General features: G+C 42.5%; 1 protein-coding gene across 4 annotated transcripts in view; it reads left to right on the top strand.

Moving 5' to 3' along the window:
* The window catches only part of VCL (vinculin), a 215,827-nt gene that overhangs the window by 75,991 nt on the left and 116,729 nt on the right, over positions 1–23,107 (top strand). For all 4 annotated transcript variants that reach the window (XM_033943553.1, XM_033943556.1, XM_033943554.1 and 1 more), the window contains exons 3-4: positions 12,326–12,476; positions 22,171–22,279. In XM_033943553.1, coding sequence (XP_033799444.1) covers positions 12,326–12,476; positions 22,171–22,279 — 260 coding nt within the window. The remainder of the gene's footprint in view (positions 1–12,325; positions 12,477–22,170; positions 22,280–23,107) is intronic.

Raw genomic sequence — 23,107 nt, 5'->3', positions numbered from 1 at the left:
CACTATACTTAAGCGTGCTTAAGCGCTCCTATGGCCACCTAAATTTTAGTTGTGCCTTGAGCTGGCCTATTTATTGGGTGCCTCCAAAATAGGTGCCGTTCAGCGTGATTCACTAAACAGCAGCCAATTTTACTTGAATCACGCTGAACGGTGCCTAATTTGGCACCTAACCTTTGGGTGTTTTTGTATAGAATTTGCCCCTAAGTGATAGTCTTCTTTGAAACTGAATATACTACCTGCTATATTGTTAACGAGAAGAAGAGTTGAGCATGAGAGTGTTTGTAGATACTCTTTACATCCTGCTTCAGCAATACAGTAATTACTGCCTCTGCAAATGCTATTCTAATTATTTATTGAAGAGCCTTCAAGTAAATCTGTTGGTTTGGAGCATCAATCTTGGAATATATTTGTTGTGTGAAGAGTGCAGGGTATATGGAAGAACTTTTTATGGCCTCCCGACATCTCTCTGCTCCAGCCTTGGTTCTGAACCAATAAATTTATGTAAGCAACCTTCCCTGTAATAGTATCCAGGCATACACAAGGGGCTGCCCTTACACTATCCTGACGAGCTCTTTTTTAACTCTGGTGTTTCTCGGTATCGGATCTATTAATTCCTTGCCTGCTCTTGTGATGGTTTCATTTTCAACAAGACAAACTGTTTTTAGTTCTCTCGTAATCATTGCCTTTGAACTGCTTTTGCCTATTTGATTCCCCTGGTGTGGGGCTTTTGCACCAAATTTAGGAACGGAGTATTTCTTTGTGAAGTCTAATTCTGGATTCAAATTTTTATAGTTACTCAGGAATTTGGAGGCTGGGATTCTCACTTTATTAAGTTAGGCATTACTAAACTAATGTTCAATCCCACATCTCTTCGATAGAAAGAACTTGGGAGGGGGGTCAAATTAAAAATCTGAAAACTTGAGTCATTTTTTTGACCGAAACTCTTCACATGGTTCCATACTCTCTTGTATTCAAGTCACCTAGATTACTGTAATGCACTTTTCCACACATTATGACTTGTAGATATAAAGCACCTGCAATTGATCCAAAATAAAGATGCCGCACTCATCACAGGAGAAAGAAAATAGGACCATGTTGCATCATTACTTGGACAAGAACACTGGCTCCCAATTTCCTCTGGAATTCCCTTTAAAAATCTTAACATCAGTACACAAAACATATCATAGTGCTGTGAAAACTTGACTCTCCTCCTGATTTCCCTGTGGGAACTCATTTTCCAGTCCCTGTGAATTCTTTTCCTCTCCCTGTCCCTTTCCTGCAAACTCCATCTCCATCTGCACAAGCCTCAGACACTTTAAAATCATAAGTTTTCGAGGCTTGTGCAGTTAAGGCATAGCTTATAGGAATGGGGCAGGGACAGCGACAATACTTGCGGGGACGGGTTGGGAAAATTGAGTTCCTGCAGGGACGGGAAAAAAAATCTGTCCCCGTGTCATTCTCTAGTGAGGGATGGCTGCTGCATCAGGGCCCCTCTGAGACAGAAAACTTTGATTTTGAAAAGCGCCACGAAGGTGAGGGAAAGGGAGGGAGATGGTCCAACAAGGGAAAAAAAGATGCACGGAGCGTGAAGCCCTCTGGAGCTGTGGGGCCAAGGGCAGCTGCCCTGTTTGCCCTCCCCTAACGACGGAGGGGGCAGGAAGGGGAAATAGAAAAAAATTATGTATGCCTAGCTGAATATAGCCCAGGATCCATATAACCTCCAGCAGCTAGAAGCAGTACATTAGCCCTGCATATGTAGTGCCTGTGGCCGTACATGGCCTGGCACTGAATATACGAGGCTAATTTAGCTGGTGACGGTCAGTGTTTAAAAAGCCACTGATCGACGATGGCTGAATATCAGGTGGAGAGAGTTCTAGTTGGTTCAAAAGCTTTTCCTCTGAACTGTATCTTTCAGACATATTCTGCCCTCTGAGGCTGTTTTACTACAGTATTTTTATCTTCGCTTGGATTCATTGTCGCAGCAAAAAGAGAAACAGATGGAAGTCATTTAATGATATCCTTCACTAGTTGAGCCAGCACATTCTTCTTCCTAAATGTTTGCTACTTGAATGGCTCCACTGTAAGCTGAACTGCAGTGGGATCATGGAAACTATTAAAGAAGCCAAGACTATTCCTTCAGGATATGATAACAGTAGGAGAAGAATTAAACAACATCATGCATCTTTTTCTGAAGAGTTATTTCTGTGTTTTCATCTTTCCTTCAATGAAGTCACTCGGGTCTTCTCATTTTGCAGGCAGAGATCAGAACAGGGAGGCTTTGGTGGGAACACTGCCTTAAAATCCATCTCTTTTTATAGTGAATAGTGTGCAAAAATATTCTTTTAATATTTTAAGGGGGGGGGGGGGGAGTGTGTGGCGCAGGGGTTAGAGCTACAGCCTCAGCACCCTGAGGTTGTGGGTTCAAACCTGTACAGCTCTTTGTGACCCTGGGCAAGTCACTTAGGGGTCCTTGTTCTAAGGCGTGCTAGCCGATTTGACATGTGCTAAACGCTAACGCATCCATTATATTCTATGGATGTGTTAGCATTGAGCGAACGCTAATAGTTGGTATGCGCTAAAACGGCTACCGCGCCTTATTAAAAGGACCCCTTTGCTCAAGGTACATTAGATAAAGTGTGAGCCCACCCGAACAGACAGGGAAAATGCTTGAGTACCTGAATATAAATCACGTAGGCTATAAGTGGTATATAAATACTAAAATAGAAAAAAAAAAAATGGAAAGCAGATAAAGACCATAGGGCCATAGAGGTTCAAGCATAACTTAGCCCTATACACATCACTATCAGTACCCTCATCAAAAGAAATTGTATGATGTGATACCGATCAGCAAGCCTTCTCAGGAGAAGCCCCCAAAATTCTGGAAATTAACTCCCAGGGGGGCTATATCTAATTTGGGGTGTCTCAGATGTTGCGAAGTCACGGCACACTAAACTGGTGGCCATGGCTCAAGGGCATCAGGAAGTGTGCGGACGTCAATGTGACGACATCATGTGCATGCGTGATGTCATCATGGCGACGTCTGCTCACGTGCAAAGGCCCTCCAGATGGGGCCCTGAGCCACCATTTGCGGATGCTGGAAGGGAAGAGGCACGGAGAGGAGCCGGGGAGGAGGAGAGGCACTGGCACTAGCTGACGGCCTACAGGATGTGCCTTTTGCAGTGAGAGGCACGTCCTGTAGACAATCAGCTAGCGCCTCTCCTCCTCCACGATGTTTCACGGCACACCTGGAATCTCGGGTGACACACAGTTTGTGATACCCTGATCTAACTCAAGACTACCTCTACTTCAGAAAGTAGTTGGAAACCTGGCTTATAATGCATATGGTAATTGACTATATACTTCTGCACCTGCACTAGCTTGCTGTAAACTCTGTACCGTAGAGAATAACATGGTGGTTAACCGTGGTTAACCGTGGGAAACCATCCCCGTGTCATTCTTTAAGGAGAGAAGGAAGAATCGGAGTATGAATGGGACAGCCACTGGCCCTCAAGCCTTGCATTGAAGAATGCTGGTGTAGAAGGACTGAGGTTGAGATAGACACTAAAGAATGACGGTCTTTGGTATCCAGAGCTGAGACTGTGATGTCATAATGCCTCATTCCACCAATGCCTAAAAGCCAACCTCATCAGTGATGTCACAATGGCTCACATAAGAATCAGAGTATGAATGGGCACAGCCACTGACCCTCAAGTCTTGCATTGAAGAATGCTGGTGTAGAAGGACTGAGGTTGAGATAGACACTAGACAATGACATGGGATAGTTTCCTGTGGTTATCCATGGGGACAAGTTCTGTCCCCGTGTCATTCTCGTCCAGTTCATCATATCTTGTTTAACTGTACATTGAATTTGTTTTGAGTTTAGCCACCTATCTGTTTATCCCAATTGAATCTACTACTACCCATCTTGTCCTTATCGTATATTTTGTTACAAGGTGTTACAAGGTCTCACAGCAGATTACGTGGTGGATCATTTTACATTTGCCAACTCTAGATGTTCTCAACAGCCCCTCGCATTTTTTGCCTTTCCTTTAATTAAGGACTGCTGGTACAAAAAAACATTTTAATAAACTACTTTCATTCCAAGCAGCAATAAGAGATAAGTTTATTCATTTTACGAAACTATTGAAAACTTAATTATTTGATAAATTTTTGAATTATTGTAATTCCCTGAATTTGTTCATTCTCTTCAAATTGTGAACTTCATAGAACTGAAGGGTAATGTAGTATACAAATACTTTGTTATGTTATGTTATATCTGCACTCAGCCCCTCAGGTACATAGTAAGCTGTATTTTAGGAAAATCATTAACATCATAACTGTTATCCAAATGTTCTATTTTGTACTTATTAGGTGCTTCATTGGTATCATGCTGACATCGTATTATATCATTGTTATTTGGATGTTCTTCCATGCTGTCTTTTATGGTATCATTTATGTACAGTCAAACCTTGGTTTGCGAGCATAATTCGTTCCAGAAGCGTGCTTGTAATCCAAAGCACTCATATATCAAAGCAAATTTCCCCATAGGAAATAATGGAAACTCAGACGATTCGTTCCACAACCCAAAAACTTTAATACAAAATACTATACGTACTTGTAATGCAAGACCTTGTTCGTTTAGAAGCCACTACACTCCCGCAGTGTCAGAGAGAGCAGAAGCATCGGCTTTCATTCATTCAATTTTTTTCTATATCGTTCTCCCAAGGGAGCTCAGAATGGTTTACATGAATTTATTCGGGTACTCAAGTGTTCCATCAGCTCAAGACATTGCTTGTATATCAAGTTAAAATTTAATCAAATGTTTTGCTTGTCTTGCAAAACACTTGCAAACCAAGTTACTTGCAATCCAAGGTTTTACTGTATTTCTTTTATGATTGTTCTACAGCAGTGGTTCCCAACCCTGTCCTGGAGGACCACCAGGCCAATCAGGTTTTTGGGATAGCCCTAATGAATATGCATGGAGCAGATTTGCATGCCTGCCACTTCCATTATATGCAAATCTCTCTCATGCATATTCATTAGGGCTAGCCTGAAAACCTGATTGGCCTGGTGGTCCTCCAGGACAGGGTTGGGAACCACTGTTCTACAGCACTGTTAAATCTATATATTTCTGATACCGTTTCATGTTGGTCATATTACTAGGTCTGAATTTTCTGTTTCCAACTTTACCTCATTGATTGTATTTGGCCATTTTACTGTTGTGCTGCTGTTAACAACATTGTACGCTGCTGTACACTGCGTTGAGTGAATCTCTTCATAAAGGCACTTAATAAATCCCAATAATTATTTTTTTTCATGAGTGTATGGTTTTCTCTGATTATGCAGGGGAGTGTGTGGCACAGTGGTTAGAGCTGCAGCCTCAGCACCCTGAGGTTGTGGGTTCAAATCCCATGCTGCTCCTTGTGACCCTGGGCAAGTCACTTAATCCCCCCATTGCCCCAGGTACATTAGATAGAGTGTGAGCCCACTGGGGCAGACAGGGAAAAATGCTTGAGTATCTGAATGTAAACCACGTAGGCTATACGTGGTATATAAATACTTCTTGTATACTTCTTGTATTCGACGACTCATTGTAATTATTTTCGCTGATTGTCCAGCTCCTCTTGTAAACCGCCTCGAACTACTATGGCTTTGGCGGTATATAAAAAATAAAATGATTATTATTAATAAATTAAAAAATGTAGCATATTTATATGCAGTCATTGTTCTCACATTTCCTTATAAAAATATCTAAATCCACTATATTTTTATATAGTTTTGTTGATATTTTTATATATTTTTATATAGTTTTATATAGTTTTGTTCATATATACCACTCGGCATAGTCGATATAGGTCTCACATTTCCTTACCATATGCTTATTATAATAGTTCAGCATTTTTATCTGCTTTTGTTCAGATTAAAATTTATCACGTAGTATATTTTTTAAAAAAAAATTTTCAAAGCCGCGATAGCAGTTCTCCTGTGGCAAAGGCACTGAAACTCATAGGAATTGAATGGGCTTTGGTGCATTTACCACAGCAACATCGCTACCACGGCTTTGTAAAAGGGGTCCTTAGGCAATGCAGCGTTCATTACTATATTGAGGATGTTCCTAGCAAAATGTTAGTAGTCTGGTAGCAGAGCTATATAGAGTCACCTTATTAATGTATGTGTTATTCTGAAGCAGTACATGTTTAAATTTATGAAAACTGTTTTAATCAAATAGGATGCTATAACGACCTGTTAAATTGGAACTAAAAATCAGAGAATGACACGGTGACAAAATTCATCACCGTTCCCGTCCCCGCGGATAACCGCAGGAAATAATCCCATGTCATTTTCTAGTGTCTATCTCAACCTCAGTCCTTCTACATCAGCATTCTTCAAAGCAAAGCCTGCGGGTCAGTGGTTGTGGCCATTCATACTCTGATTCTTATGTGAGCCAAGGATAATGAAGCCATTGTGACATCAATGATGTGATTGGCTCTTAGGCACTGGTGGAATGAGGCATTATGACATCACAATATCTGCTCTGGATACCAGAGACTGTCATTCTGTAGTGTCTATCTCAACTTCAGTCCTTCTACACCAGCATTCTTCAAAGCAAAGCTTGTGGGTCAGTGGTTGTGGCCATTCATACTCTGATTCTTCCCTCTCTCCTTAAAGAATGACATGAAGATGGTTTCCCGCGGTTATCCGCGGGGACGGGAACGGTGATGAATTTTGTCACCGTGTCATTCTCTACTAAAAATCTTTGTGCTGGCTCAAAATGTCACAAACTGAGTACAGAGCAAATAGTAAGAGTATCACAAGTTTGTAAACCAACTGTCTGATTAGTTATGGGCAATAGAACTATTTCAGGAAGCACATATGCCTTGTTAAAAGTGTACTTTCACTTTAAAAGTCTCAAGGGCTGCCCATACCGCCTGACGACGGCTCATGAGTTCATCAGCTCTTAGGGCTCCTTTTACTAAGGTGCACTAGCAGTTTTAGCGCGCGCTTAGCGTAAACTACAATACCGCACACGCTAAACGCTAATGCCTCCATAGAGCTTGCATTCATATTTTTTGTTTAGCACGTGGCTAGCGTGCACTAAAAACGCTAGCGCACCTTAGTAAAAGGAGTCCTTAGTTTTCCGTGGAGCTGAGAAGCTGTATTTCATCTCTACATATGTCCTATCTTTTACAGGATTTTTGCCTTCCCATTCCCATTCTCTTTCATAATTTTTGTTACTGTATTTTTCACTCCATAAGACGCACTTTTTCTACCCCCAAAAAGGGGGTGGAAATAAGGGTGTGTCTTAAGGAGCAAATGTAAAAAATCCTCAAACAAAACCCGTATCTCCTTTTGTCATCCCAGCGGTCCAGTGTGCTTTCCACACTCCTGCCTGGGTTCTTCTGATCTCTTCCGGCAGCATCAGCGGCACAGCGGTGCAGGAGGCAGGCGCACAATTTTTGCGTGTCTGCTTGGTCCCTCCCTGCATTCCGAATGGCTGCCTGTCAGTTCTCTTCCTGCGAGAACTGACAGGCAGCCTTTTGGAGTACAGGGAGGGACCAAGCAGGCACACAAAAAACATGAGCCTGCCTCCTGTACCGCTGACACTGCTGGAAGAGAGCAGCAGAACCCAAGCAGGAGTGCGGAAAGTGCGCTGGACCATCAGAATAACAAAAAAAGGTACCAGGGTGGGTGCCTGCATGCCTTTGCCTTTGGGCTGGCTGGCTTGGGACTGGCTGGCCGGGTTGACTTGGGACTGGCCGGGTTGACTGGGGGTTGGCAGGCTGGCTTGGGGTGGGTTGACTGGTTGCCTTTGGGCTGGCTAGCTGGCTTGGGACTGGCTGGCTGGCCTGGGGTGAGTTGGCTAGTTGCCTTTGGGCTGCCTGGCTGGCTTGGGACTGGCTGGCTGCCTGGGTTGACTGGGGCTGGATGGCTTGGGGCTGCCTGGCTGGCTGGCTGGCTGGCTTGGGGTGGGTTGGCTGGTTGCCTTTGGGCTGCCTAGCTAGCTGGGTTTACTGGGGGCTGGCTGGATGACTTGGGACTGGCTGGCTGGCTTGGGACTGGCTGGCTGACCTGGTTGATTGGGGGCTAGTTGGCTGGCTTTGGGATGGGTTACTGGGGGCTGGCTGGCTTGGCATTGGCTGGGGGTTTGAGAGCTGGCTGGCTGCCATTAGATGTGGCTATCATTAGATATGCCCTGTACCCTGTCCCAGCCTACTACTAGACCACCAGAGGGAGACAGGGTATAGGGCACACCATTTGGTTCAGATTTTTTTTTTCTTGGTTTTTCCTCCTCTAGAGGTGGGTGTTTCTTAAGGTCAAGTGTGTCTTATAGAGTGATAAATACAGTAATTTTCTTTAATTTTAGTTGAAAAAAATGTTCATTTTCAACTAATTTTCATTTTTAGGCTTTTGAACTCTTTTCAACCTGTTCTCAGGCTGGAAGCATCAAGGTTTTTTTGGCTTAATAACTACTTGACATCCGTGGACCACTGACTCCTTTGACCTTATGTCAGCAGTGTTCCCTTCGATGTCAAAACCTTCTAGTGGCTTTAAGCAGTGCACTCAGTGTAACCAGACAATTTCTGTCCCACACAACTGGAGTGTTCAGTGCCTTGGTCTTCAACACTGTCCTGATTCTTGCACATGCTGTTCCAAATTACAAAAAGCTGCTTAAGGCTAGACAGCTCCAGTTGGACCGACATCAGGAGCACCCAGTAAGTCTGCTTATTCTGACACCAGCAAACAAAACAACCTGCAGCATCAATGCTGGTACTGACAATGTCTACTCTTTGGACAACCTCTTTATTGGCAGTACCTCCATCAGGAGAAGTCCATAGAAAAATTAAAAAGCACAAACATCCTTGACACACTGAGACTAGGTCGCTATCATTGCAGTTGGTTTCTCCTTTGAGGCGTGCCTCAATATCGAAGTCACCAATGTCTCAACACCCAACACAACCAATTACTACACAAGCACCAGTGCCATCTCTACAAGACCAGATTAAGGAACTGGTATAAAGGGAGTTGGCTGGAATGCTACAGAAGCATGATGTGCAGGTACCTGTCTCAATGCATCCAGTACCAGCCCAGTCCAAGTAGTCTCAATTGCCATTCAGAGCCCATTCTCGGACTCTTCTAAGCAATTAACAAGATATTCTGGATGTACTATGGAAAGCCAAGCTAGAGAACTGTAAGGACTTGAGACTTGAAGGCTGGATGAAAAACCAAGCCCTCTCATTGAATGATCAGTACAAGGAAAGGTGGAACATTCACGTTCTGGAGGAGAGAGAGCAAGTCCTGTTAAAACTAGTAGGATGTTATAAGAATCATTGTGCAATAGCTTTGCTGGTTTTTGTTCAATTCTCTTGGTATGAGTGGAATGAAAGTGGGTTGCTTATTGTAATGCAGTAAAATCTCCTGTACTTTTCCAAGACAAACAACAGCATGGAGAAGTTTTATTTTTCCTTCCTTAAATCCCTGGAAAAGTTTATAGGATGTTACTGCTGCAGAAGAGTTTGGATGTTGCACTCAGAGGTGAAAGCACGCTGGTTTTAGTGCAATTGCGAGAAGGGAAGATGGCTGCAAGGCATGCTGGGGAAGGAAGATGGTGGCCACCAGGAGGGGCATGTGACAGGAATTGATAGTGGATGGGGGAGAACTTCATGCTGTCCCACCACTGGAAGTATAAAAATTTCCTCGCATTTGTTACTTGTCATCGCAAAGATTCTTCTAAGTCTGCTTGAGGCCTTTAGTAGCAGGTTGGAGTAGTGTGCCTTTTTGGCTTTGCGGATAGCCATTTTGTAGTCATATAGTAGGGTTTTCCAAAGGGATTTATCTTCCTGGCTTTTTGTTTTGCACCATGTTCTCTCAGCCTTTCTTACCTTTCTTTTCATCAGCCTCAGGTTATCGGTGAACCATGGGGATGCCTTCTGGTATAGAGTTGATTTGATTTTCTTTGTTTTTGCCAGTTTTTCATAACAGGTTTGTATTCCTGTGTGGCACTTTGAAGCTGCTTCTTCCAGAGTGTTTATAGTAGGCTCCAGTTCTTTGGCTAATTTGGAAATGCCAAGGGCAAAATACTTTAGGTGGACCGAGTCAGGATTGAGAATTGTGTTAGCCTCTGGTTTGTTTGTATTTATAGGTAGTTTGATTCTGGTTGGCAGATTAAATGTGATAAGGTGGTGGTCTAACCATGGTACTGAGATGTTGGTGCATTTAGGTGATGCATTCTTGTGAGGGAAGGTTCAAGGTGAAGTTCAGGTCTAGTATGCTTCCCGAGGAACGCGTGGGTGAGCCCACCATTTGAGAGAAGCCCAAATCAGACAGATTTCTTGAAATGTCTAGTGGAGCTTCCATGACTGTGGGATAGTTGTGGAAATTGAAATCACCTAAGACTATTATCTGGTTGTATGATGCCACTCCTTTACTGATGATAGACAGTAGTTGTTCTAGCATACTCATAGGTGACTGGGGCGCTTGGTAGATCACAGCAGAGATGGTTTTCTTGTCATGCCCTATTGAGAAGATGAGGCTCTCTAAAGCATCACATCTTCAATGCTCTTTTCAATGGTGGCTCTCGCCAACCAATCTTTCCAAAGTCCTACTATTCCACGTTTCACCACACCAAAACGAATGCATCCCAGCTAGGATGGGGAGCCCCTCAATAGCCTCCTTACTTAAGGCATCTAGCCCCCTCAAGAGAAAGGTCTCCAGATCAATTTCCACAAACTTCAAGCAAATCGCAATGCTCTCACATTTCAAGATCGCCTCTGCAATCATGTAGTACTTATTCAAACAGACAACCAAGTGACCATGATTCAAGCAAAGCAGTACTTTTATACAATGCAAACTAGAAGCATTCCACATGCACATTGCACATGCAATTGGGTTGAAGGAAACATACATGTCAATGGATACACTTTTAAAACTCACACGCTCTGTGGTGATCTCAAAGTTGTATCACTCCTCCTGGGTCTGCAACTGAGGTACACCAAATACATGTGCTTCTTGTGTCTTTGGAACATTTGTGATGATGCCAGCCACTACAGGCAGGATCAATGGCCAAACCGAGATGAATCTGTACCTGGCAGATACAATGTGAAGCACCTGCCATTAGTACATTGTGAGAAAATCTATCTTCCAGCACTTCACATAAAACTGAGTCTGCTGAAAAATTTTGTTAAAGCGATGGACAGAAATGTTGATGCGTTTCAACACCTAAGAAGTACATTTGATTTTGAGAAAAGTGAAGCCAAAATCAAAGAAGGTGTTTTTGTTGGACCCAAAATCCATGAACTGATTCTTGATAATGTGTTGAAACAGAAGCTGAACCCAGCTGAATCAGCAGCATGGGAAGCATTCGTGCTGGTTGTTCAGAATTTTCTTGGTAATCACAGATTAGAGAATTATGTTGAGCTTGTGGAGAACATGTTGACAACATATTAGCTAACGGGTGCCAGAATGTCACTTAAAATGCAATTCTTATATTCTCACCTCGACTTCTTCCCATCCAATCTTGGTGATGTCGACAATGAGCATGGGGAAAGATTTTATCAAGATATCAAGGTGATAGAAAGCAGATATCAGAGAAAGTTCAATCCCAGTATGATGGGAGGCTATTGTTGGTTCTTGCAAAGAGAGACAAAGCATAAAAACAAGTGTCTCAAACATTTCTGAACATGATGACATCACTTTTGTGTGAGTTAAGAGAGGCATAAATATATGCTGTAACATGTCTCCTTATTGTCTTCGTGTTTGTTTTCATAGTAAACTCCTTAACATAAGTTTAGTGGGACACAGTTCATACTTGCAATATTGTGCCAATATGGCAAACTGTCTAAAAAATCAGTAATGTGTATCTCAGAAACCTGAAATCAGCATCATTACATTAACTAAAAACACTTCTTAAGTTCTCAGTAGCAAAGAAAAAACTTTTTTTTGTTGACCGGTGTCTGAGTAATGAACCGAGTATAGATATTTGTTAGATTTACCACCACTAAAATTGAAGTATTTGATTTCATACCTGTGAAATGTTTATACTGGTGATTTGGGATTGTTAGATTTTATGCTAGAATAAAAATAGAATATTCCATAAATAAAATATTGCCCTAAAAACATTTTTTGAATCAGTGATTTAAATTTTAATCTCAGCTTTTTGGCTTTCCTAGGGTGTCTGAAGTCATCAAATTTACAATATAACTGTCAAATACAGTCTGGAAATTGCAAAATGGAAGGCAATGGACATTTTTATATTAATGCATGTAATCATTCTTTTTCCAATTTTCTAAGTTACAATACTAAATGTTATATCACATTTGATTTGCAGGGTGGAGAATGCTTGCACCAAACTTGTCCAGGCTGCCCAAATGTTGCAAGCAGATCCGTATTCTGTACCTGCTCGTGATTACCTTATTGATGGATCAAGAGGAATCCTCTCTGGAACATCTGACTTGCTTCTAACATTTGATGAGGCTGAGGTAGGCATTCAAATACATTTAGTTTGTGAATTCATATGATTATGCAATAAGGCAGGGATCCTCCAATCCATTCCTGGTTTTCAGGATTTCCGCAATGAATATGTGTAAGTTCTATTTCCATTCGCTGCTTCCATTGCATGTAAATAGATCTTGTACATATCACTGTGGAAATTCTGAAAACCAGACTGGGTTGTGAAGTTTGAGGACCCTTGCAATAAGCTAGATCCCACAGGTTAAAAAAAAACAACAACTTGTAAAATATTATTACCAAACATTTCTCAGGTAGGATTTAAGGAGCTGTATTATCAGGAGCAGGCTTAAATTTAGATTTGGTAATTGATGAGCAGTTCAGAATGTAAACAGAGATTCTTTAGCATACTTTTCAAAAATATTAGCTTCTAGATGGGGATAAGTAGTGATTTATAACTGACAAAGTGTGAGCTCTGTACAGCCAGAAACATCCATCAATGTGGAAGAAGTAGCCAGAGATGCAAAGGACACATAGGAAACTGTAGAGGAGCAAGCAAAAAAATCAGCAAAGAAGTATTAGCACTTGAAGAAAGAGGAAAAGAAAGATGACTAGACATAAGAGCTCAGCAGGGATCCAGGGCCTAACCACCAGCCAGACTAAGTGCCTGCCTAAGATTTCAAAATTGTGTGGGGGGGGGAGGGGCAACTGCAGTGACAGAAAAGAATAGTCTGGAAACTTAAGTACTGCCTGACTAATATTCAGCAGTTAAATAGTGCGAGGCTGGCTAAGCTCTAATATTCAGTGCAAGATGGCTGCTGAATTATTAGCACTTAGTGGCTAGCCTGGTCATTATCTATGTCACATGACATAGCCAAAAACAAAAGGAATTGACCCCAAAATATCACAAAGAAGAAAATCCAGAGAAAACAAAAAAAAAAAACTCTATGGAGTGACGATGTTCCCAAATGGACTTTATTTGAAAGTATCAAAGTTCTAAAGGTACACCAAAATCATCCACATAAAATAATTCCATCCACATAAAAGTAATTCATCCACATAAGAGCCTTAAAGGACCTAGTCCGCTAGGAATACAGGACCCAACACGGTCCGCGTTTCGACAAAAAGTCTTTTTCAGGGGTCCCTGGGGGTCCTATAAAGATGAGTATGTGGGAAACAATTGTGTGGTGAGCCGGAAGTGAGACACTGCTAGCATTTGACAATATTTATTAGTTGACTGGCTAAGTTATAGCGGCGATGTATAATTCGAGAGAGGAAGAGGGAGGAGAGAAAAAGAGACCGGAAGAGGAAGGGAGGAGGAAGGTGTACTAGGATGAGGTAGTAAAGGGGACTAGCGGTACAATTTGCATTGAAAATAGTGAAGACTTAGGGCTCTTTTTAGTAAGGCGTGTTAGGGCCTTAATGCGGGCTAAATGCCGTGCGCGCTAGCCGCTACTGCCTCCTCATGAGCAGGCGGTAGTTTTTCAGCTAGCGCGCACTAATCAGGTGCGTGCGCTAAAAACACTAGCGCACCTTCGTAAAAGGAGCCCTTAGTCCATCTACGCGTAGATGTTTGCCTTTTCCAAATTCTTCTATATGTTGGGCAGTCATTGTGCTCTACAGGGTCCTTACTTTTAATTTCTCCAGTGGGAGATCTTTTATTTACAATAGTTTATCTTATGCAGCTTTACTTGAGGGAGTACAAAGAAGAGCAACTAGACTGATAAAGGGAATGGAAAATCTCCCATATACTGAAAGATTGAAGCAGTTGGGACTTTTCTCCCTGGAGAAGCGAAGACTTAGAGGAGACATGATAGAAACCTTCAAGATCCTGAAGGGCATAGAAAAAGTAGACAGGGGCAGATTTTTCAAATTAAGGGGCGCCACAAGTACAAGGGGGCACTCGGAGAAATTGAAAGGGGACAGGTTTAGAACAAACGCTAGGAAGTTCTTTTTCACTCAGAGGGTGGTGGATACATGGAACGCGCTTCCAGAGGCTGTTGTAGACAAGAAAACATTAAATGGTTTCAAAGAAGGTTTGGATAGATTCCTGGAAGAAAAAGGGATTGAGGGGTATAGATAGGTATAGACCATTGCTCAGGCAATGGGCATGGTGGGCCGCCGCGGGAGCGGACCGCTGAGCAGGATGGACCTAGGGTCTGCCTCAGCGGAGGCAACTTCTTATGTTCTTATGTTCTTATGCTTCTCCTTAAATATTGTTCCTCTTCCTTACATTTTTAAGGCGTTCTGTACATACCCTCCTGTAATCAAACACAACAGTAGCAATACATTTTCCTTATATCTTCAGGAATCCACCTACCACGTTTTAGTTCTCTTAACCCTTTCAGGACCAAGGGACATATTTGTCCCATAACTTTAAAATCCTATAAATTTTGATTGGGATAGTCTACAGTTCTAAATTTGATATGTACGGATTCCATATGATACTGCCTTTATGTAAACAAACTGGTTCCGACATTCATTCATTAGCGTCGTTGCCAGATTGACGAGAAGATTCACTTGCCACACTGTCCATAAGCCAGAAGTTTGATTTTTTTTAAAAAAAATAATGATATTTCACAAAAAAAATCAATTTTTTGGCATCTGCAAGCCCTTTTTACCATAAAAATGTCGTCAAAACCACAAAAATTGGCCTACGATCCTTATGGTCCTGAAAGGGTTAAAGCACAAAAACTAAGAGAGAAGTTATCCCTTACTGCAGAAGGTCCATGAACAAGTTCACCATGGCTTATTGCTCTCCCAGAGAGGTTATCTTATCTTGCAGTTTTTTTCACAATACTTCTTTTTTTTATCCTGGGTGACTTGTCATTATATGTCTTCCCCCCCCCCCCTTCCTACCATACTTTACTGTAACCTTGCTGAATTTTGCTGTGCTTCCTGTTGAGACTTATGCCCATCACTTTGTATATCTCCACATTTAAATCACAAGGGGCCCAATGCTCAAAGATTTGCAGTCGAGGGAAACTACTGTGAATCTAGTGCTGAAAAATTGCAGCAGCGTGCTTAAAATAATGAGCCAGCAAATTCATGCTGTTCTAATATTTGCAGCTCAGCACATAAAATGCCAACTTTTCTTTCTCTGCCTGAGTGATAATTGTCTTGGGTACAGACCAAAAAGTTGACATTAGAGAAATAAAAGTAAAAACCGCGGCAACAATTCTCCAATCCAACTCAACTTTACCTTATCCCAACCTTTTAAAATTATAAAAATTAAAACAAGGGTCCAAAGGGTCCTCTTCCCTCACCTGAGCTAGGCAAATCCTGGTCCTCCCACGGCTACGTCGGAACAGGCCTGGCTCGCCCGGTGGCTCTCCTGACTAGGTCAGACCAAACCAGGCCTGGCAGTTTAATGAAGACTCGACCCACACCCATACCTTTTTGGGAGAGTGATGCCTACTCACCCCCTCCTCTGGGCACCCTCATCTTCAAAATGGCAACTCTCTACCCCAAACAGTGCATCCTGGAACACCTTTATATGGTACGTAGGCCTAGCCCTGTGCATCCCAGGATGCACTGGGTGGTTTTGGGCTGTTGCTACCATTTTGAAGATGAAGGCGCCCAGAGGCAGGAGCAAGTAGACATCAATCCCAACTCCTACATAAAGGTATGGGGTGGGTTGGATCTCTAGTAGATCATTAGGTCTGATTCTGGGAAGGTTGGGGGAGGGTCCCTGGGTAGGGTGGACCAGGCCAGTGCTACTGGACTACCAGGGTATTTTTGGACAGGAGGCAGGTAGGTAAGGGCAGTATCCACTGGGGAGGAACCTTACTTACCACTGGGGAATTGTTCTATTTTCATTAAAGGATGGGGAGTCAGTATAATCAGGTCGAAAGTAGAAAGAGGATCTAGCATTAATTTTCCAGTATTAAATTTGCCTGAGAGCCTTTTATGGTGGGTGGAGGTTTGATGACCATATTTAAATGTGATCTGCGCTAATAGTTTCAGCGCCTGACACCATTAAAGCATTTGGGGCTCACGCAAGCACTAGTCTAGCGCTAATTGCGCTAAGTGCTGGCATTTGATTTTGAGCATCCAGGTTCACCTAAAATTTCTCAGTCTACTCATGTTTTAAACTATTTTGAATGCTTTTCAATCCATTGGACTTTATTAGGGAAATGAAGGATTTTTGGCTGTTTATCTTTTGTTTAGATGATTTCATTAACATAATACTAATATCATATTATTTTAACCTTGGTAACCAGCTTAGCTCAGGTACTTTGCCTGTATTGTGAATACTTAACAAAGGCAAATTTACAAAACAGATTTTTAAAAAAATTGTTTCTCAAGCTTAACTGTTTTTTTGTGTAGTTTTGAGACATCTGATGATTGAACCTTCCAGAATAAAATGGAAATGAAAAAGAAATAGTTCAGCGAGTCTGTTGTAACCCAGACAGGAAGCTTTTTCTGTTGGTACCTAGAAAGGTGGCCTAGCATGAAATATTATATCTGCAAGAAATCTAGGCTGCCTTGAGAGAGGCCTCGCCAACCTATGTGGTGCCTTTGCAAAGGGATGTTTAGTGCTGTAAATCAGAGATATTTTTATTCTCTGTCTGGAAACTATAGAAGATGTTCTCTCTTTTAGAACAGCATTTGACCTGCTCTGGTAGGGGTCCAGAGAAGTATCGTAGGATACCCTGTGAATCTGCACCTGCTCTGTCATTTCCCGGGCTAATGCAGTGGCTCCGATGATGACACACAAAAGTGGAAACAACTTGGATCTCCTCTCTTCTCTGAGGGACGTGACACTGTGAACGCTAGTTTTCCAGGAGTAAATATGCGTTTGCATCTGGGAATAGCCACTGGCCGGTCCCTTTAGGACAGTGCTTCTGCTATAAATATTCACACTAACAGGAGCTGGACTGAAGTTCTGTTACCTGATTGCTCCTACAGCAATATTTTCCTTCTGGGCTTCCAGCTCAGCCAGAATCTGATGCTGGAAGCCCTAATTAGCAACTTCCCAGGAATCTTTTCCTTCTAGCTTGCTCTGGTGTAGCTATTGCAGTACTACATACAAAAATAGGATGTTTTAACAGACTTCCTGGTAATCACTTTATATATATAATGCCCTCTTATTAATTATAAATTATTTCTTTATTGAAAATATTTTTCTTTAAAATCATTCAGCATACAATCCACAACATTAAATAACATTAAACATCATTAAGTAATACTATATATTCAATACAAAATAAAGTGCTCGGTGAACCATTAGACAGCGTTCGCCAGAAATGAAGGAGCCCTAATTGTAGAGACCTCAGATTTTATCTAATAAAGAACTTATCTTATGGTCATGAAGTTCATTTAACTCTTATCGCTTTTTCGCCAAAGTCCAGGTTCCTGTTTAGCTTGGCCGTGACCCAGTGAAAAATAAAGTGACTCAGTGTTTGTGCGCAATGTCCATTAAAAGGTGTCTTCTAAAGACTTTCAAGTTTTCAAGTTTTATTAGGATTTTATATACTGTCTATCAAGGTTATCTAAGCAGTTTACAATCAGGTTCTCAGTTCCATATGAATGCATCTTCCGCTGCTACCTGTTGCCTCCAGTTGCTATTGCAGTGACAGACTTCTGTCGGTGGCCATACACCGGAGCTCCTTTTAGAGCCCTGCAACCATGGGTCCCAAATCTAGCCACAAATGTCAGAGCTGCTCAACTCTCGGCTGGAGGCATGCCTAGCAAGTCGAGTTTTCTGGATTACTACAATGAATATGCACTTGATAGATTTACATATGGTGGTTCTCCGGTGTCTACAGGTCTGTCTCATATATTTTTGTGGTGATAATTCTAAAAACAAGAGAGGAATAAAAGCCTTTTAAAGTATACTTTTAAAAAGATGTGCAGGAATTTTCATTTGGATTGTCCCCTGATGGTTGCTACTTCACAGGCTACGGCCTTGTGTTTCAAATCTCCATGGACTGTTCCCGGTTTGTTGCCATTTTATCAGGCTACAGGTTATTTTTAAAGTTTTCTTGTTTGTGGTTTTATTTAATCCCTTATTGACCTGGGACCCCTGATGAAGGCGTGTTAACCAAAACATGGACCATGTCGGGTTTTTAAGGTGATATTATTAACCGCACTCAATTATTTTATACAAATACATTTAGCCTGCATCATTGTGCGTGTTTCTGCAGTTCTCTTTGTTTTCATTTGTAGAGAATGACACAGGGACAGAGTTTGTCCCCATCCCCGTGGATAACCACAGATATCTTCCCTGTGTCATTCTTTAGTGTCTATCTCAACATCAGTCCTTCTACACTAGCATTTTTCAATGCAAGGCTTAAGGGTCAGTGATTGTGCCCATTCATACTCTGATTTTCCCTCTCTCCTTAAAGAATGACACGGGATTGGTTTCTTGTAATTAACTGTGGGGACAGGGACAAATTATGTCCCCGTGGCATTCTCTAGTTAGCAGCTGCAAGAAGATGGTGTTAACGGTTCTTCTCACTCTTCATTGATTGTTGGACCAAAATTCTACAGAATCAGAAGCTGTAACCAGAAGGCCAGAGTACTGATGCTGAAGAAAGCTCTGAGCATCAGAGCAAGTGCTAGAATGAATCAAAGGATTGGGGTTGGAGGAGAAGGACGTGTGGGAGAGCCAGGCAGCTCCCTTTTGTTCTATGTAGCAGTCTAATGCCAGCCCCCATAGGCTGTCCAAATTCCTCAGGAGAATTGCTGTTGTTCATGGGTTAGGACAGTGTTTTCTCAACCTTTTTAAGCCAAGTACCCTCTAAGCCTAACAAATACCAACTGAGTATCCTGCCCAAACTCCGCCCTAGACCCGCCCAAACTCTGTCCCTGACTCCACCCCCTTAATAATAATACTAATTGTAATGCAATTTCTTCCATCCATTTTTCATATACACACAATATACAGTCCAACCTCGGTTTGCGAGTGTTTTGCAAGATGAGCAAAACATTTTCGCAAATCTCCCCGCCCGCGAACCGGCATCCCCCGCCCTCCCACCCAAATTGAAGCCTTACCCCCATCTGGCACTGGCATGCATCACCAAGCCACAGGAGGTGCTGGTGCTTGAAGATCCTGCCTCTTGCCGGTCTGGGCCTTGAGCATTTGCGCATGCTCAAGGCCTTCTGGCTCCCGCCTCTCTTCTAGATTCTTGGAAAGAATGAGAGCCAGAAGGCCTTGAGCATGTGCAGATGCTCAAGGCCCAGTCCAACAAGCAGACAATCTTCGGGCACCGGCACCTCCTGTGGGTTGGTGCTGCGTGCCGGTGCCAGATGGGATCAGGCTTCAGTTTGGGCGGGCAGGTGAGGGATGCCGGTTTGCTGGGGGGGGCAGGTGTTCACGAGGGGGGGCGATGCCGGTTCACAGGGGGGGATGTGGAAGTGCACCAGTGGCCTTGGGGGTGGAGCAGCGCCGGTGTCTGGGGGGGGGGGAGGTGGAACCAATCAAGCGAGTTTCCCTTACTTCCTATAGGGAAACTCGCTTTGATATATGAGTAATTTGGTTTACGAGCATGCTTCTGGAACAAATTATATTCGTAAACCAAGTTTCCATTGTAATCTTATTAATACATAATAGTAACCACAAAATTAAAAAAACACAAAGCACACTGTATGTAGAGAAAATGTTAATTATCATTTATATTGGGAGGGTTTTCAAAGATGTCAAGGCAGATGACTTTAAAATATGCAATGTCACCTCAGTAACAACTATAGAAAAATAGACCAATATAGTGCAAAATATAGACAGCATATATAAATTCTCAAAATCGTACACATTTTGATCATTAAATTGAAAATAAAATCATTTTTCCTACCTTTGTTGTCTAGTAATTTCATGAGTCTCTGGTTGCACTTCTGGTTGCACATCCAATATTTCTTTATTTATTTCTGCCTCCTGACCTCATTTCATTCCCCATCCATCTCTCTCTGTCCCTCCAGGAGTCCAACTTTTCTTCCTCTCTCAACCACCAGATCATGTGCAGCATTTTTCACCACTGCCCCCCAGCCTCATGCCCATTTCTCCTTCTATCACCCCTCTCCAACATCATGCCACATCTCTCCCTCCATCACTATGTCCAACATTCCTCCCCCTTCCATCCCCTTCAATCTATCTCTCTTTTCCCTCTCCACCACCATATCCAACATTTCTCCCTCTCATCCTTCTATTCACCATGCATCTCTACCTCCATGCCCAATTTTCCTCTTCCTTTCCCCATGTGCACCATCTCTTTCCCTCTCACACACTCAGGCCCAACAATTGTCCCTTTCTATTTCCTCCATACTTCCCTCCTTCCTGTGTCCCAAGTTAGTGCCCCCTTCCTCCCTCCCTTGTGTAAAATGGCCACATTTACTGTTTTCCCTATTAATGCCCCCTCCCTTCCTTCTGTGTCCCGAGCTCATGCCCCCTTCCCCTCACTGCCTTCCAGCCTTTGTCCCACCTCCTTCCTCCCTCCCTCCCCCAAAGCCAACCTGCGCCGAAGCCTGCCTGCCCCCAAGCCAACCCACCACTGATTCTTCCTCGCCCCTGGTCCACCGCTGCCCCCGCCATCCACCAGCTCCATGTAATTATCCCCCGCTGCCACTGCAACTCTGGGAAGGGAAGGGTCATGCATGTGCAGTGATTACATGCTGTCAGCCTACAAGCCTTCACCCCGACATCAATTCTGATGTCGGAGAGAAGGTCTGGGCCAGTCAAGCAGCAATCGTTCATTGATTTTGGTTTTGTTTTTTTCGGTCTACTCCCCATTACCATATTTCTTTCCCCTGTAATCACTACCCTTCTCACATTCATTTTATTGATACTCCTCACCCTTGGCCTCTCGTACATGGTTCCACCATTCCTAGTGTCTCCCTCCCTTCACCCTTATAACCTAGTATCTTTATTCTCTTTTTCTCTCCTCCTCACCCTTGCAACCTGATATTTCCCTCTTTCTTCTAGTACACCCCCCTCTAGCATCTTCCTGGCCTTTCTCTCGTCCCTCATGGTCCAGCATTTTCCCTCTTTCCTTCCCATAGTCCAGCATCTTTCTCTCATTCCCTTTTGCCCCAGATCCAACATCTCCCTCCTTCTCCTCCTATCCAGTCAGCATCTTTCCTTTCTCTTCCACCCTCATGTCTAACATCACTCACTCCCTCTCTTTCTTTTTCTTTTACTACCATTGTTCACTTCTCTATCTCTCCCCTCCTCCCCCCCCCCCCTTTCATCTCAGGTCTAACATATCTCTCCACCCACAACATCTCTCCATCCCTTCTACCACCATGTCCAACATTTTTCCTTTTTCTTATCCCTCTCTCCCCTGTGCAACATCTCTTCCTCCCTCCCTCCCAGCTCCAGCATTTCTTTTCTCTCATCTTTCACCCTTCTTGTGCAGCATTTCTCCCTCCCTTTCCCCACCCCTTGCTATCCTACATCCAACATCTCTCCCTCTCTCCCCTCATGTCTAATAATTAGCCCTCTCCTGCCACCTCCCCCATGCTCCATCTGTCCTTCTCTCCCTCCATTTCCATGCCCAACAATTTTCCCTCTCTCCTACTTCTTCACCTCCCCCATGCAACATCTTTCAAGAATCACTATTGGCTGACCCAGAAGTCTTCCCTATTATTGTATAATTCATTATGTTTTCTGAAATTGAGTGCCCACACCAAGTGCTTCAAAGTTCCCAGCTTACAGCTTTGTTATGGCATAATTAACATTTTCTGTCCTCTACATGTTGCTGAAATTATTCTCTTTTTTTTTTTTTGAAGGTTCGAAAAATTATCCGTGTCTGCAAAGGAATCCTGGAGTATCTCGTTGTGGCAGAAGTTGTTGAGACCATGGAGGATTTGGTGACATACACGAAGAATCTGGGGCCAGGTTAGAGAGTCCTTATGCAGCATTCTTTTTGCTTGCTTTTTATTAATGCTACTTAATATTTTAGTGTATGAAATAAAACTTTATAATTGTTTTGGTATACTGTGGTGAATGATCCCATGATACAAGTTCTGATTGTGCACCATAAATATTTGACTTGAAAAATTGTGATCCAAAATCACAAATCTCTTTCCACATTTAAAATAGCCAAGTTCCTGATAAACTTCACTCTGGTCCACCAGATGTTTTTCAGAATGCAAAATTTTCTGCAAGTCAATTTGCATAATTAAACAATAGAACATAAGAGCTGCACTACTGGGTCAGACCAAGGCTCCGTTTAGTCCAGTATTCTGTTTCTGGAACATTAGGATGGAGAAAGGAAGGGATTTTCTCCCACTCTGGACCAGAAGAGTGGAATAAACTTCCATCTTATATTAGGCAACAGAGAAGGTTAAGTGTGTTTAAAAAACTACTTAAGTGTCACCTGTTTTGTCTTATGAAATATGCCAACTAAAACTGTAGCTATGACAGAACTATATTGTTGTTTGACTAATGGTATCTGTTATGGAAAAAATTATTTGACGATTGTATAACATTGATTTTATGGATTTGATTTATGATGTCTGAAATTTTTATGTGTTATGATATTTTTATGTAGTAGGTCAACTTTATTTAATAAAGGTGGATTATAAATAAACAGAGAGAAATGGAAAAGAGCTGTAGATAAAATAAGGCAATCATAAATTTTTGTAAATTTTGCTATGAGGCCTTTGTCACCTGGACAAATATAAGAGTTGGAGAAATATTCCGCAGTGGATTGTGCTTTCTGTA

The sequence above is a fragment of the Geotrypetes seraphini genome, chromosome 4, assembly GCF_902459505.1.
Source record: "Geotrypetes seraphini chromosome 4, aGeoSer1.1, whole genome shotgun sequence".
Lineage (NCBI taxonomy): Eukaryota > Metazoa > Chordata > Amphibia > Gymnophiona > Dermophiidae > Geotrypetes > Geotrypetes seraphini.
This window is presented reverse-complemented; position numbering and strand designations above follow the sequence as displayed.